Source organism: Calidris pugnax, unplaced genomic scaffold (assembly GCF_001431845.1).
Source record: "Calidris pugnax isolate Ruff unplaced genomic scaffold, ASM143184v1 scaffold211, whole genome shotgun sequence".
Classification (NCBI taxonomy): Eukaryota; Metazoa; Chordata; class Aves; order Charadriiformes; family Scolopacidae; genus Calidris; species Calidris pugnax.
The window spans coordinates 2,764,567-2,780,507 of record NW_015091083.1 but is presented as its reverse complement, the minus strand read 5'-3'; the positions used below and the strand labels follow the sequence as shown (position 1 = coordinate 2,780,507).

Below are 15,941 nucleotides of genomic sequence, written 5' to 3'. Positions count from 1 at the left end.
GTTTTGGCTAGTGCAGGAAAGATGGATATCTGGCCCAGCAGCATTAACATTTTGCTAAGCAACCAGCCCGCTCCGCAAGGCGCGTTGGTGTAAACACCGCCTGGGGATCAGCGCCTGGTGCCAGCCCCAAGGCCAGGCCCTGCGGTGGGGAGCTCATTTCCCTCAGCCTGCTGGCCACACTGCTTTTGATGCAGCCCAGGGTACAGGTGGCTTTCTGGGCTGTGAGTGCACATTGCCAGCTCATGTCCAGCTTTTCATACCCCCAAGTACTTCTCGGCGGGGCTGCTCTCCATCCCTTCATTCCCCAGCTTGTACTGACACTGGAGATTGCCCCAGTCCAGGCGCAGGACCCTGCCCTTGGCCTTGTTCAGCCTCATGAGGTTCACACAGGCCTACTTCTCAAGCCTGTCCAGGTCCCCGTGGATCCATCCCCTCCCTCAGGTGTGTCAACTGCACCACTTAGCTTGCTGCCATCTGCAAATCTGCTGAGGAGGCCCTCAATCCCACTGTCTGTGGGGGGCTGCTCTCCATCCCTTCATTCCCCAGCTTGTACTGACACTGGAGATTGCCCCAGTCCAGGCGCAGGACCCTGCACTTGGCCTTGTTCAGCCTCATGAGGTTCACACAGGCCTACTTCTCAAGCCTGTCCAGGTCCCCGTGGATCCATCCCATCCCTCAGGTGTGTCAACTGCACCACTTAGCTTGCTGCCATCTGCAAATCTGCTGAGGAGGCCCTCAATCCCACTGTCTGTGGATGAAGATATGGAACAGTACTGGTCCCAGTACAGACCCCTGAGGAACACCACTCATCACCAATCTCAAAGGACTTTAAAGTAAGTAAGGCCTTAGGTCCCAAATGTTTCTGATTACTTGAATATCAACTTAAGACAATATTTATAGTAGCTCAGTGAAATAACATTTTTTTCCTCCTGTGGATTTTGCAGCAGCAATAGGCAAGCTCTGTCTGCTGCCTCATGATAAAACTTGTGTGACTCCTTTGAAGATGGCTGTGTTTCTCTGCTGGGTTGTTTGGTTTCTTGGGGATGAGTTGTTTGTTGTTTTCTGTTTGTTCGGGTTTTGTTTTGTTTTGGCAGGGGTGGGGTGAGGTGGGTGGCTGTGGTTTTCTGTGAATTTCTTGTGACATGTAGAGCTGAGTGTCTAAGGGGTTGTGTGGGTGATGTTACCAGCAGAGACGCTGCCACAAAAAAAAAGGAGACATTAAGTACAATATTCAAATTCAAATTTAAATGAAGATGGGTATGTAAAATGTGACTTTTACAGCTGGATTAACTCTCTAATAACTGGCATATAAGTACTGTGTCCTTGGAACATCTGCGCTTTCATTTCTGTTCCTATGTGCATTTCCCTGAGGTTAATGAGTGCGATCTCCTCAGGATGGGGTTGGGAGACTTGCACCTCGTCCTGGTGCACTTTCCCCAGCCAGGCTCGCCCCCTGTGCCTTGTCCCGGCTTGCACCCTGTGCCAGGGCAGCTTTCGGGCTGTACCTCAGCCTCGCCGCCTCCTCCTGCTGCTGTGCGGCTGCCGGGGCTGGGGTCGAGGGGCACTGCCCACTCAGCAGCTCTCCCTGGGTGGGAGACCACCAGTTGGGTGGGTGGAGGACAGCTCTGGACACCTGGTATCTCCTGCACTGAGGGGACCCTGCACACCCACCTCCAGGGCAATGCACTCTACAGGCCAATGGCACCGATGTTTTTAGCAGACTAGAAGAAAATGTCAAGTTCAAAGGGTGGTGGCCATTTCCTGAGCATCTCAGCTGTTCTGTGGGCTGCAGGTGATTGGGGACAACTGATGAACCGGTGGGTGGGATACAGCCCTTGGCAGTGGGATGATCTTTTGCTCTCCTGCTGATACACATAAAAAGTCTAAAATCCTATGATTGGTGTTCAGAGACTTTGGGGGCAAGCTTGCCCAGCCCGGGCACCAGCTGGTCTTCCAGCCAGCATGTGGCCTGAAGCCCAAGGGGTGGGGGATGTTGTGCCTGTTAGTGCTGTGCCAGCTGGCCACCATGGCTCCTGCAAGCCAACACACAGGAGGGATGGCCCCTCAGGACCAACCTTCACCTCTGGGGGAACACAGACCAGCAGTTTTCCTCCTGTCTAACCTATTTGCTATGGGTATCCCCCATGCTGGGCCTTGGTGGGCAGCAGTATTGGAGCCTGGGGAGGGAGGGAAACGCCATTGCAATGTGCCTGTGGGAAGGGGAGCCCTCCATTCCCCCTCCTCTCTGCTGGGACCTCACAAGCCCTGCAGCATGGTGACGACCGAGACAAGCTGCCAAAACAAAGGAAGGAACCCACTGCAGTTTTATTTTTCCTTAGATAAATTTTTTATATAGAATATATTACAGTCAGAGTTCTCAGCTTTTAATCAAAAGATAACAAGTTATTGCAGTTTGTTTACCCAGTGAAACTACCAGTGGAAGGAGAACTTTCTAGAAAGCTGTCTTGTCTTTTCTTAAAAAAAGAGGGAAAAAAACCCCCACCCGGACAGAAAAATACACGTGTGGGTTGCATTCTGTGCCCACCAGCGCCCAGCCGGGCGGGTGGGCATCCCTGTGGAGAGGGGAGCGTGAGGTGGAGAAGCGGTGATGGGCACAACACGATGGCGAGGGAGGCAGGCCTGGGCGCTAGCGAGGTTGGTTTCCTAGGCACGATGCTTCTGCTCCGGCTTAATTGCTTTTACATCGGGAAACGATAATGTGGTGGGGAGGGAGGAGGGCGGCGGCGGCTGTCGCCTGGGCAGGGAGGGCTGGGGCCCTCAGCCTCGCCTCAGCTCGTGCAGCTTGTGGGCGACACGCTCCAGCTCGGCCTCGATGGCGGCCAGGCTCTCCAGCTCCTGGTCCTGCAATGAAAGCCCGGGACACGCGTCAGCAGCCATGACTGGGCAGCCCTTGCCCCTCCAGAGCTACAGAAAGCCTTGCCCAGGGCTAGCTGCCAGGGACGGCATGAGCACAGCCGCATCTCATCCTGTGCCTTCAGCCCGCTCCTCTGGACAGGTGTTGTCCATGTACAACTCTGATTAGTCCTGTCCTAATGTTAGATGGCTGCAGCTGGTGATGGGGACAAACACACCATCCCTATCCTTCCCCAGCCCCGCTGCCAGGTGGGGCAGACCCTGAGAGGTCTCTCTCTTGGAGTGTGGGGCTGGAGGGAGATGGCTGCCGGGGAGCTGGGCTGGGACAGGCACAGCCGAAAGGCGCCAGCGCCTGTGGTGAGGCAGCGGTGTCAAACCAGGATGGGGACGGGTGGCTGCAAGTGGAGAAGACAGCGTTGTCCCCTCTCCTCATGTTGTGCTGAGTGTCCACATCCACCTCTGGTACCAGAAGAGGCTTTTTCACTTGGGAAAATAGTGACTGAGGAAGCTGTTTAAAGGCTCAAGATGCCCATAGAAAGGCTTGGTGGCCTTTCTATAGCGGCTCCTGTGCATCTATGCAGTCACCTGTAGCTAGGAACAGGAACTCAAACTCATAATTGCATGGCTTTGCCCAAATTCCAGTTATACACAACTGGCCCTCTCTCACTGCCAGCACCAGCCCTGCCTGCCCCTCACAGCTGTGTCACCTGGGGCTTGCCCAGGGCAGCAGCAGGTTCTGCGGGAGCAAACTCAGGGCTGTTGTGGCTAAAGGTGCCTTTTTCTGCTGGCGGAACTGAGGTGATGGCCCCTCTCCTGTGTGGAGGGAATGGAGCTATGCTGGCCACCAAGCACGGACTTGGAGGGGCTTTGGGACACAAGACTTCAGAAACAGCTCTGGTCACCACGTCCAGCACAGACCAGTGCAAAAGTCTTGTCTCATTTGTAAGACTGTCTCAGGTAGGGGATGTTTTTGCACCAATCACTAAAACAAGGAAAAAACCCAAAGGCACAGATAGGTGCAAATCTCAGTAATACCTAGGGCTGAATGGCTAAAAGGTCACCAAGCATCTCCTTAATGTCACAGGGAACCGATGCCGGCTGCATAATGCCAAGGTACTATCCATATCTCCAAGCAGAGTTTGGATTCTCAAGTAATAACTGGGTGGAATTTTTTCTTAAGGCTACGTACACCAACCTCCGTTCTCCTGTTAGCGCTGCCTTCCTCATCCTTCTTTTCTTCGGGCATGGGAGCAAGTGGGAAGCCTCCTTCACTGCTGTCCTCCTTTGAGTGATGCTTCCACGACCTTCTTATGTCTTCCTCTGGACTACTGAAGTCATACTTGCGGGACCTGAACACCATTTTCATGGACCTGTCTGGGTCTTCCCCACTATCATTTTCCTCCATGCGCTTCTTCGATGTCAGCTGTTTGGCCAGCTCATCCATTTTGTTCCACCTCTTGGAATCTTCCCACTCCCTGGAGGACTCCTCCTCCATCTCTTCACTTTTGGCATCCCTGGGCTGGAATGTGTCCTTCTCCCCCTGGATCCCCTCATCCTCCAGGCGATGCCTTCCTCCTCTCAGTGCTTGGGGCTGCTCTTCCTCCTCCTCCTCCTCAGAGCTCTGCCCATCTTTGCTAAATCCCAAAGCATCATCGTTATCTGAAAGAGCATTAAACACAACAGTAAGCACAACTGTTAGTCTGGTTACGCTCCACCTTTGAACTGAGCCTTCAGGGGTGATGCAAGGTGGGTTTCCTGACTTAGGCCCATTTTCCCAGGATTCTGGAAATACCTACACTCTCTTTACCGTGTCAATAAGAGGGCTTGGAGGCCGCAGTCAAATATCACGTAAGAAGTTTAAGAAAAAGAAACTGGTTGTCCCCAGGTGCTATGAAAGTTGAGCAGCAGGCAGCTGCCAGGCCTGTGCGTGGGCCTGTGGGGGGGTCTGGGTGGCTGTTGGTGAGGGTATTTCTGTAAACCTGGTAAGCACCTGCCTGAACTTTGAGGCTTTAAAGCCTCTTATCCATCTGTCTCTGTGTTCTCAGCTCACCCCGTGTAGGTGTCAGTGCAGTCATCTGGGATACATACTGTCATCTCCCTGCATCTCCTCAGCCTCCTCATCCTCCTCAGCCAAATCAAGTGACCTCTCTGCTTCGGTAGGGTCCTCCTCTGCAGCATCATCTCCTCCATCATCCTCCCGCTCCACACGCTCCTCTGCCACCTCCTTGCTCTGCTCCTGGCCCTGCCTTGATGGCTGCTCTCCCTCATCCTCAAGCTCTAGGCTGTCCCTGGGGTCTCTGGGCTGCTCCTCTTCATCCCCTCGCTGCTGCCGCTCATCCTCGCTGAAGTCTTTGCTGATGTGGTTGTCCAAAGCTTCGTCTCGCTGAGCATCCTCTGCACCCCTGATCTCATTGCTCTCTGCTTCATCCTGATCCTCCTTCTCTCCAGGGTCGGCATCCCGTGGTCTGGGCTCCCTCTCCTCCAGGCTGTTTTTTCCTTCCTCTCTTGAATCTTCATTTTGCTGGGCTTTCTGTGCTGGCAGCTCAGCCAGGGACCCAGTGGGCTGCTCCTCTTCAGGGCGCTCCCCTGCCGCATCTGCAGAGGGAGGAGCAAGAAGCAACACCTCTCCTGAGAGCTCATTTCACAACCAGCAAAGCCCGTGTGTTTCTTAGGGAGCTTCAGCCCCGCTCCACAATCTGCTTAACGAGCCCATGGATCCTTTTTGCAAGTCACTTCAACATATGCTTGCATTCAAGCAAGCCGGCGCTCTCGCTGGTGCCTGCTCTCCTGGAGAGACTCGCAAGGCTGAAGTTAAACATATGCTGAAGTGCTTTGCTGCGGCACGGTCCTCATCACCATCTCTTGAGATGCCAGCAACAAACTTGCCCCACGTGAAGTCAGATTGCGTGTAAAATGACATGCCTTGGCAGTGTAATACAGCGCCTGCACAGGTCTCCCCGCTCTGAGCGCCGCACTGACGTTGCATCCTTATTTCTCCTACCAGGATGAAAAGGGAGCCAGCACTGTTTGCGGGTGAGCCAAAGGGAGGGCTGGGGGACGGCTCTGCTTCTGCAAAGCAGCTACTCAGCAGGAGCTTAGTGTGGGCTGGGTACAGGCTCTTGCTCCTGTCAGAGTCTGGCCTCTTCTAACGTAATTGCAAAAGAAAAGATGGGGGGCTTAAGAGCAGTGGGAAAAGTCTCATGGGTATGAAAGGGTGCGTGCAGCCCCAAGCAGGACTGAGGAGTGTGCTGGGGTGAGGGGATGGATGCAGAGAGCTGGTGATGCAGGGCTGGTGACCACCAGTGACACTGCGCTGGTATCACTGGGCTGCCTGCAGGCCTGGGTAGCCCAACGTGCCATGCTTCATCCTCATGCAGTCACCACACTGCTGGAGCAAGAGGTTTGAGTCTGCCCTGGCAGGAGGGTGACCCGGTGTCACCCATCCTCTCCCCTGCCTTTTGGCCATGCTGGCTGCAGCAGCAGCCCCTGGATGTACTAGTCCTCCACACTCTGGGTGTCTTTGGGCTGACATCGGGGCATTGCTGCACTGTTGTGGCTGTCACACACCCCAGAGCTCACCCGAGACCCTCTGCAGGGGTGCTGCTGCTGGATGAGAAATCATCTTGCACATGCTGGCATCCTCTCTTCCTGAGGTGGAAAAGGGAAGGGGCTGAACCCTCCTTTCCTCTACACTGCCTGTCTCTAGCCCAGCCACAGAAACCTGGTGACAAGGGGAAATCCCAGCTGAATGTAGTCTTTCCAATATGCAGGTGTTTTGTGTATGAGTGTGTGCACTGTGTGTATTCCAAGTTCAATTTTCCCTTCAGAGACCCATAACCTGAGATACCTGGAAACACGGGCAGCAGGAGCAGACCCAGATCGCTCCTGCCTGTGTCACTGAGCCTTTCAGTACGGGATTTCCCTGGCTGAGACTCATTTTAAGCATTAGGAGTGAGTGATGGTGTTGGCAGCAGGATGGAAAAGATCAGTATCAGTTTGGTAACTTGACCATCACCAGTTACTATAGCTCAGAAATTACATGTTTTCTAAGCTGGTAAACAAGAACAAAGCAAACACCAGGCTGCTTGTGTGTGTCAGCAGCAGTATCAAAGAAGATGCCTAAATGAGAAGCAGATGGACATATCAAGGCTGTTAGAAAGAACATCCTTGTTTACAGCCTGACCTGGATTTCCTGGAGGGGGGAGGCTGACACTGACCTCTCTGCTTGTTCTTGTCATTCTGACTTTCAAGGACTTCGGAAAGTTCATCTTCGAAGCCACTGCTTTTCTTCTGCTGCTGAGTTCTCTCATTGGCACCTGCATCAAGTAACAAAAAATAGGGAAAGGCAACAGCCCCACCTGTGTTTCAGAAAGAGAAGGTTGGAAAATAGTTCTATGCCCTTTATAATTATATACATGTTTTCTACAATGGAGAAATCTGGCAAAGGGGAGCTGTGAGGAGAAGTGAGACTGGAGGATACTTGAATCAGTTGGAGTAACAAAGCTACCGCCAAAAAAAATCATCTGCAGAAGAAAAAGGTCTCTAAACAAACAGGGTTGCTAGGAAAACTAATATTGATGGAGAGCTAGGGAATAAGAACTGATGAACTGCAGCACACTGAGGCTAACAAAAGACTTAAGCTTCAGAGTATTGAAGGATAAATGTTGCTTCCTTCCAGATGCTGCCCATGTACCTCTGTTGAGGTGAGCACTGAGAGCCCCTGTGCCCTCCTGCCTGGTCATGGGGCCCCTCTCCCTGGGAGGGAGGAGCAGCATTCATTCCCACTCTGGGGCTGGTCCCCAAGGACCCACATTTTAGCCCCTGGGATTATGGAGCCAGCGCAACAAAAGCAACACCCTAGAGAAAGTGTTGACTGAAGGCAACACGAGCTGGAGGTCAGAGCACAGCTCTCCTGGCAACCAGCGCTCCCCAGGCAGCCTGATCCCAACACAAACCACAAACCAAGCAAGCACTGTCTTACACAGCTCACCCTGCTTCTTACGCCCTGCTTCTATGCCTTAACACAAAGGCAAGGGCCAGCACTGCCAGTCCAGTCCTCTCCAACCCTGCTGGATGGTGTGGGCTCTCCAGTCTGAGCAAGGCCAGCTGCAGCCAGCATACAGGAGGCCAAGATAAATGCTTTTGCTTTTCCCTTGGGCTTCCCTGCTCTGAAAGCAACCTGGTGGTACTGTGTCTCAGCCACCCCTGGCAGCCACGCCACACAGGAGCAGAGCACAGGAATGCCCTGGTAAGGGAGGGCTGCCAGCTGAGTTACACTAAGGAGAACGAGGAGGGAAAGCTGTGGGAGAACCCTATTGCAGCCTCAATGAGGTCACCTGGGCAGGGGGACCTGCATAGGCTTGGAAGTAGCCTTTCATGGGACATGCACACCAACTCTGAGGACCTGGGCACCTGAGAACAGCCCTTTTCCCCCTTTCACACCCGTTTGTACAGCTCTGTGCTGCTGCTGCTGCTACATGAACTAGTGGTGAGCTGTCACTGGGCTGCCTGCAGGCCTGGGTAGCCCAACGTGCCATGCTTCATCCTCATGCAGTCACCACACTGCTGGAGCAAGAGGTTTGAGTCTGCCCTGGCAGGAGGGTGACCCGGTGTCACCCATCCTCTCCCCTGCCTTTTGGCCATGCTGGCTGCAGCAGCAGCCCCTGGATGTACTAGTCCTCCACACTCTGGGTGTCTTTGGGCTGACATCGGGGCATTGCTGCACTGTTGTGGCTGTCACACACCCCAGAGCTCACCCGAGACCCTCTGCAGGGGTGCTGCTGCTGGATGAGAAATCATCTTGCACATGCTGGCATCCTCTCTTCCTGAGGTGGAAAAGGGAAGGGGCTGAACCCTCCTTTCCTCTACACTGCCTGTCTCTAGCCCAGCCACAGAAACCTGGTGACAAGGGGAAATCCCAGCTGAATGTAGTCTTTCCAATATGCAGGTGTTTTGTGTATGAGTGTGTGCACTGTGTGTATTCCAAGTTCAATTTTCCCTTCAGAGACCCATAACCTGAGATACCTGGAAACACGGGCAGCAGGAGCAGACCCAGATCGCTCCTGCCTGTGTCACTGAGCCTTTCAGTACGGGATTTCCCTGGCTGAGACTCATTTTAAGCATTAGGAGTGAGTGATGGTGTTGGCAGCAGGATGGAAAAGATCAGTATCAGTTTGGTAACTTGACCATCACCAGTTACTATAGCTCAGAAATTACATGTTTTCTAAGCTGGTAAACAAGAACAAAGCAAACACCAGGCTGCTTGTGTGTGTCAGCAGCAGTATCAAAGAAGATGCCTAAATGAGAAGCAGATGGACATATCAAGGCTGTTAGAAAGAACATCCTTGTTTACAGCCTGACCTGGATTTCCTGGAGGGGGGAGGCTGACACTGACCTCTCTGCTTGTTCTTGTCATTCTGACTTTCAAGGACTTCGGAAAGTTCATCTTCGAAGCCACTGCTTTTCTTCTGCTGCTGAGTTCTCTCATTGGCACCTGCATCAAGTAACAAAAAATAGGGAAAGGCAACAGCCCCACCCGTGTTTCAGAAAGAGAAGGTTGGAAAATAGTTCTATGCCCTTTATAATTATATACATGTTTTCTACAATGGAGAAATCTGGCAAAGGGGAGCTGTGAGGAGAAGTGAGACTGGAGGATACTTGAATCAGTTGGAGTAACAAAGCTACCGCCAAAAAAAATCATCTGCAGAAGAAAAAGGTCTCTAAACAAACAGGGTTGCTAGGAAAACTAATATTGATGGAAAGCTAGGGAATAAGAACTGATGAACTGCAGCACACTGAGGCTAACAAAAGACTTAAGCTTCAGAGTATTGAAGGATAAATGTTGCTTCCTTCCAGATGCTGCCCATGTACCTCTGTTGAGGTGAGCACTGAGAGCCCCTGTGCCCTCCTGCCTGGCCGTGGGGCCCCTCTCCCTGGGAGGGAGGAGCAGCATTCATTCCCACTCTGGGGCTGGTCCCCAAGGACCCACATTTTAGCCCCTGGGATTATGGAGCCAGCGCAACAAAAGCAACACCCTAGAGAAAGTGTTGACTGAAGGCAACACGAGCTGGAGGTCAGAGCACAGCTCTCCTGGCAACCAGCGCTCCCCAGGCAGCCTGATCCCAACACAAACCACAAACCAAGCAAGCACTGTCTTACACAGCTCACCCTGCTTCTTACGCCCTGCTTCTATGCCTTAACACAAAGGCAAGGGCCAGCACTGCCAGTCCAGTCCTCTCCAACCCTGCTCAGGGCCGAGCTGGATGGTGTGGGCTCTCCAGTCTGAGCAAGGCCAGCTGCAGCCAGCATACAGGAGGCCAAGATAAATGCTTTTGCTTTTCCCTTGGGCTTCCCTGCTCTGAAAGCAACCTGGTGGTACTGTGTCTCAGCCACCCCTGGCAGCCACGCCACACAGGAGCAGAGCACAGGAATGCCCTGGTAAGGGAGGGCTGCCAGCTGAGTTACACTAAGGAGAACGAGGAGGGAAAGCTGTGGGAGAACCCTATTGCAGCCTCAATGAGGTCACCTGGGCAGGGGGACCTGCATAGGCTTGGAAGTAGCCTTTCATGGGACATGCACACCAACTCTGAGGACCTGGGCACCTGAGAACAGCCCTTTTCCCCCTTTCACACCCGTTTGTACAGCTCTGTGCTGCTGCTGCTGCTACATGAACTAGTGGTGAGCTGTCCACATCTCTCCGAAAAATGGGACTTGCATTCTACTAAGGAAGCCAACAGGAAAATCCCCACTGAGGGCTTTCACTTGGTTTTGTCCTGCTTGATGCTCAGTGAGGCTTCCCTTCTGCCACACCTGGGTTTAGTGATAGACTCCAGCTACACAAACAGGGAAGGTTTTCTTGTCTTTTATCCCAGCTTGGGAGCTGGTAGTTATTTGTTGAACGAAATTACAGTATTCCCTTTTAGGGTTTTCCCACCCCAAGAGGCCTATACTCTGTATGGCCACCAACTTACTTTGCCAGTGATGTAAATCATCAGATGCATACTGGAGTTATTATAAGCAAAATGCTTGTCCCTGCTCACCCAGTCTCTATTGGAAGTCCTGGGACTAGATTTCCTAGGGCACGTTTCTGTGATGTCAAATTAATGTAAAATAGAAAAAATGCTAAACAACAAAACTGTGCAAGGGGCTACAACAGATGAAACCCCTCTTCCCCAAAACTGTAGTGAAACTGTACCTTGAGCCGCAATTTCCTGAAGTTCCTTCAATAAATTTTGGTGGCGAAGGATAGAAATGATTCGTTCATCTGCAACAGGGGAGACTTGGTACAGAAAGTGGTCAAAGACAACCTCTCCCCACCCCTAGAAATGAAAAACAACCCCAAATGCCACATCCCTCCTTGTTTACTCTTTTCTCTCCCTTGGCCTGATTTGCTGCCACAGCTCTTAACCATGTGGTTAAGAAGACAGGAAGATCCCATGAAAACCAGGCAGCTTCATGCCACCCAGAGCCTCCCCCAGCTGCGGTGCCAGCGTGATGCCAGCAGGGCTGAGCATTGACTCCGTCCCTACTTCTGGGGCCTGGCACAGCCTGGTGGGGTGACCACAAGGAAAGTGAGTGTGTCAGGAACCCCTTATGATGTGCTAGAGGACCAGGGCACAAGCAGCCCCTGCTGCACCTCTGCCAGATCTGCTCTTGAGGATACCCAGCATTAAATCTGAGCCTGTACCTCCTCTGAGTGTTTCTAGGCATTCCTCGCTGATCGGCAGGGGGTTTGGCTTCGATAAAGTATCAGAGATGACCTCTACAATGCACTTCATCACCTATGAAGAGACAGAAATAAGAGTTAAAGCACTGCTTTATTGTCTTTTTCCCCCTAAATCTATTTGTTACCAAGGCTAAAACACAGCAGATGATGGCATAGATCCTCTTGCTTTTCTTGTTGAGCCAGAACTGAATGTTCGGTTCCTGATTGACCTAACATAGGAACAGAAGGTACCTCCCAAAACTGAGAACTGAGCAAATGACACATGGCAATGGAAAGAGGTTCTTCAACATAACACAGACTTCAGCTGAGGTGCTCACTACTGTAGCCCATCCCAGAGGCTGGGCGCATCAGGACATTAAAGGGGATCTGGATATATACATAGAGAGTCAATACATCTCAACCTGCACTTCATAAAAGGTTTCAGTGGGAGCTGTAGAGAGCAACAAGCAGTCAACCTCTTCGACGGGAGACCTTGAAATCTGCAAGCTCTTTGAGCCCTGAGAAGGGCACTGTAGTTAGACTGCAGCCAGGTATGGAGGGTGACACCAGACAAATAGTAGTTTTCAACACAGATGAGAAATATTGCTCTCAAGCCCTAGAGAAAGACAAGATACCCTGGAGAAGCATTTGACCTTGTGCTTGAGTGTTTCAGCCATCTATTATAGACTGGAATTGCTGTTCACTGAGGCAGCTCATCTAAAAGCGAGGAAGTTCCCACACTTGCATCTGAAGCATTTGCAACTGCCTGAGGCAGTTTCCCAGACAGGGTGAGCTCTGGGCCTCCCATTTCCAGCAGCTCTTTTCTTCAGTGTAAAATGAGCAGCATTATTAATCTAGTTTGTCACTTGTACTGAGATTGCAGGCCTGGCTCTTCACCCGTGCAACTGCAGCACCGCTGATCCCACAGGGATCGCCCAGTGCTGTATGTGTGGGAGGAGAATGAAAGCCAGAGAGACAAAGGTAAGGTGGCACCTCTGGCAGGCGTGAAGGCAGCCTCTCCACACTGAGACACACCACCAGGAACCCTGCTCTGCGGTCATGGTAGATCCAAATGGTCACACCAGAGAGAAAGCAGCATTGTCTACAGCCCAGTGCTGGTTAGTAGTGCAGGAATCAGGCTGCTTAGTTCAAAAAGATGATAATTTAGGAAGCAGCCCAGAAAGTCTGCAGGGGCCATGAGTGCCTGTGGAAAAAAGAGGCTAAATTGAAAATAAAAAGGATGCACGTAAGCCTTGGGGGCAAAAAGTTCACTTACTGAATTTCACCTCTTTCTTCTGATGATTTCTGCAGGCAGCCCTAAGAGTCCTGACCTCCCTCACAAGGTGCCATTCTCAGGACAACAAAGCACTGTGGCTGCAGTATAAATTAAAGAAGTCAGCAAATCCCAGTCATCTTCAATGTTGCTCATTCAGGCAATTGGATATATTAATTGACCAGGCAGAATGGGCAAATCTTCATTGTGTGTAAGGAGAGAATTCTGCCACTGCAGATCACAGCCATAAAACGCTGAACTCTTAACTACTTACATAGTTTGAGAGGATGATTGCCTGCTGGATTAAAAATATTACAGGAAAGACTTAACAAAAAGAAAGCAGGGGAATTTCCCTGGTATCATTCTCCTATACCACAAGCAATCCATTAATATTGATTTTAGATGACTTTGAGTCACTTCACTTTACCATTATATTGAACAAACCCCAAATTCTGATACTTCCCTCTCATGTTTCCCAATCTCTGGAGCCACTTAATGCAGCTGTATTCAATGCAGTATCAGAAGCAAGGACTTTCTCAGCATGAGAAGTAAGAACCTGGTCCAAGGAAACACTCTATACAAGCTTTTTGAAGACTTCTAAGCTGATCTAAGGTCTTTGTCTGAACACAAAGAAACACATCAGTCACCACAGAAATACGGCCAACTCTCTGGAAGAACTTTGTACCATAATAAAATGAAGAGTGCAGTCATTCCACAACACTCTCCTTGACTTTTTTGCAGAGTGAGACTTCACAAGGTCATGAAATAACAGCCTGCAACAGAAAATGAAGGAGATCATTTCCAAATGAATGTAACTAATCTAGTGCAGAAACTTGGACTGGAATTTTGCCATAGCTATCCTCTAACTGTGAGCATGTAACTAGATCCTTAAGAGCTGCTCATGCTGTCCCTACACAGAAACCTCCAAATGAACATGTCCTTACAAGGGTAGGCTTCACTGAGCTCAGCAGTGCTCAGGCCCTTCTGAAATATATATTTGTAAGTGGGAAATAGTCTCCGTGGAGCACAAGAGTGGGCAAACACCAGAGATATTGTAAATGTTTTGGCCATGTTCAGCTCCCCATGGAAAGCCCTGAGTATAAGGAAAGTCTGATGAGCTGCCCAGGAACAGCCTGCAGATGCTGACTACCCATTTCACAGCCCTGAGCCACCCACAAATGCTGGTGGCACAGAGCACATCTAGAGCAGCACAGTGTTTAGGAAGAGCTGTGGTGCTCACTGTTCTACCCATGTAATGATAAGCCTGCCTGAATCTGTCCTGTGAGACTAGGACTTACTGAAATGCTGTGTCTCAGAGGGTGGTGAAGGCAGAAAAGCCCTAATGGCTCCTTCCAGTTGCAGCAAAAATCAAAAGAAAAGTATGGTCTGATTTTTCTCTCATCTAGAGCCTGTGTCAGTGAGAAGAAAGTGTCCCCAGGGAGGGGACAGCCTTGGGAGACAACCTTTCCTCAGTGGAAGCATTCCCATGGAGTTGCACCAGCTTCCACAAAAGCTAAATGTGGCTTGTTGGGAAGTGCCAAGTTTGCACATAGAATATACTGGGGAATAGATCTCACAAGGAGACCTGTGCAATTAGTGGATTGTCCCACCAGATGCCCAATGATCATCTCATCCTTGCATGGCCAGTTGAAGGGGCAAGTGCCTTCCGTAAGTCTCCTTTCTCAGTTAGCAGCACACAGCCTGAAGCAGGCACCCCGTGGCTCACAGCTCATGGCTCAGCCCCAGCAAGGGCTAAGCAGGCTCAAGGTCTTAACAAAGCAACAGCTCTCCAGGCCTGGGCGCATCTGATAGGACACAGGGAAGTGTATCTCATGGCACTTACCCCGTAGGTAACAACAGGCAGAGACACTGTGCAACAGAGCCTGTGGCTGAGAGTGACATGAATATGTCCTCCGCTACTCCTGCTTGGGGAAAAACATTACGTGGCCAGAAGATTTCAGGAAACAAAGATGTTCAAGAAATAAGGGGGTGGGGGTGAAGGCTGGTGTTTCCTTTCTGGACATTGATTTCTGTAGAAATACTAATCTGGGCAGCAAAGAGATCAGCTCATCGGAAAGACTGCAGGCATTGTACTATATCAGGAAGGGAAGGTCTGTCACAGATCAACCCAGGAAACACACACCTATACAAAGGTGCCAAAGCCCCGTTTGGACTGCACACACTTCCAAAGTGCAGCTGTGAACGTCAGAGAGGTGTGACACAGATGCATGCACAGAAGCCTGTAAAAGAAGGCTGGAGAGGTCAGCCAAGTCCTGCACTGCTTGTAGATGTCCAGACAGGCTGAGCAGTAGCTGAGGACAGATTAGCAATCTGAGAGTAGCCAGTTGCACATTTTTCAGGAGCAGTCAATAACACACCACACACATGCAAACACAGATGTATACACATCCCCAAACACACACAGTTCCAGAGATGCCCTTTCCTGAATCACATCTCCCCCTACTCTCCCCTGAGTCACCTCCTGTTGGGAGCTTTGAAAGGCTGAAAGTAGGAGGACTGGGGAGGGTTATACTCAACCTCCATCCTCAGTCTCACCATTCTCCAGACAAGCTTGTTTGGTCCCTCTGGTACATCCTGAGGGACTTCTCTCTTTCCAAGGTGCCCAGAATTGGATGCACAAAGGCTAATCCTGGCAGGAAGGAAGTTGAGGGTGGGGTAAGCGGGGGAAAAGGGAGGATGGATCCTGCTGTAGGGATCTCATGCAAATCCCTGGCTATTTCTACAAGCTATTTCAGCAGGGCGGCCAAAAACCAGCCAGCTAGGTGGAGATTAAACATCACATCCCTCAGATTCATTTGCCCATCCTTACCTTAGTGTCCCCTTTATTCATGTCGTTTGTCACAGGAAGAGAGATGGCTGTAAAATCAGGGGAGGGAAAAAAAAATAAGAGAGCTTGTTATTCACCTCCACTGTGAGGCAAGGAAAGAAATCTTATCCTGCTAAAAATGGTAGTGAGAGGGACATCTGGCTCTGGTGGCAGTGGTCCTTGGGTGCAGCAGCTGAATGGGTGGATTGTGCCCCCTCTAAGCCTTCCCCAGGGGAAGGGAAGGGAAGGGAAGGGAAGGGAAG

The 15,941-nt window shown here is 51.1% G+C and overlaps 1 protein-coding gene across 2 annotated transcripts in view; it reads right to left on the bottom strand.

Moving 5' to 3' along the window:
- Positions 1–2,306: 2,306 nt before the first annotated feature.
- CHGA (chromogranin A) overlaps positions 2,307–15,941 on the bottom strand; it is a 15,582-nt gene continuing 1,947 nt past the window's right edge. Inside the window, exons 2-8 of one of the 2 annotated variants that reach the window (XM_014957695.1) lie at positions 15,682–15,728; positions 11,561–11,654; positions 11,069–11,137; positions 9,269–9,367; positions 4,963–5,469; positions 4,064–4,533; positions 2,307–2,862 (exon numbers count right to left, since the gene is read on the bottom strand). In XM_014957695.1, coding sequence (XP_014813181.1) covers positions 2,779–2,862; positions 4,064–4,533; positions 4,963–5,469; positions 9,269–9,367; positions 11,069–11,137; positions 11,561–11,654; positions 15,682–15,728 — 1,370 coding nt within the window. In that variant the 3' untranslated portion in view covers positions 2,307–2,778. The remainder of the gene's footprint in view (positions 2,863–4,063; positions 4,534–4,962; positions 5,470–9,268; positions 9,368–11,068; positions 11,138–11,560; positions 11,655–15,681; positions 15,729–15,941) is intronic. The other variant, XM_014957696.1, reaches the window with a different exon arrangement.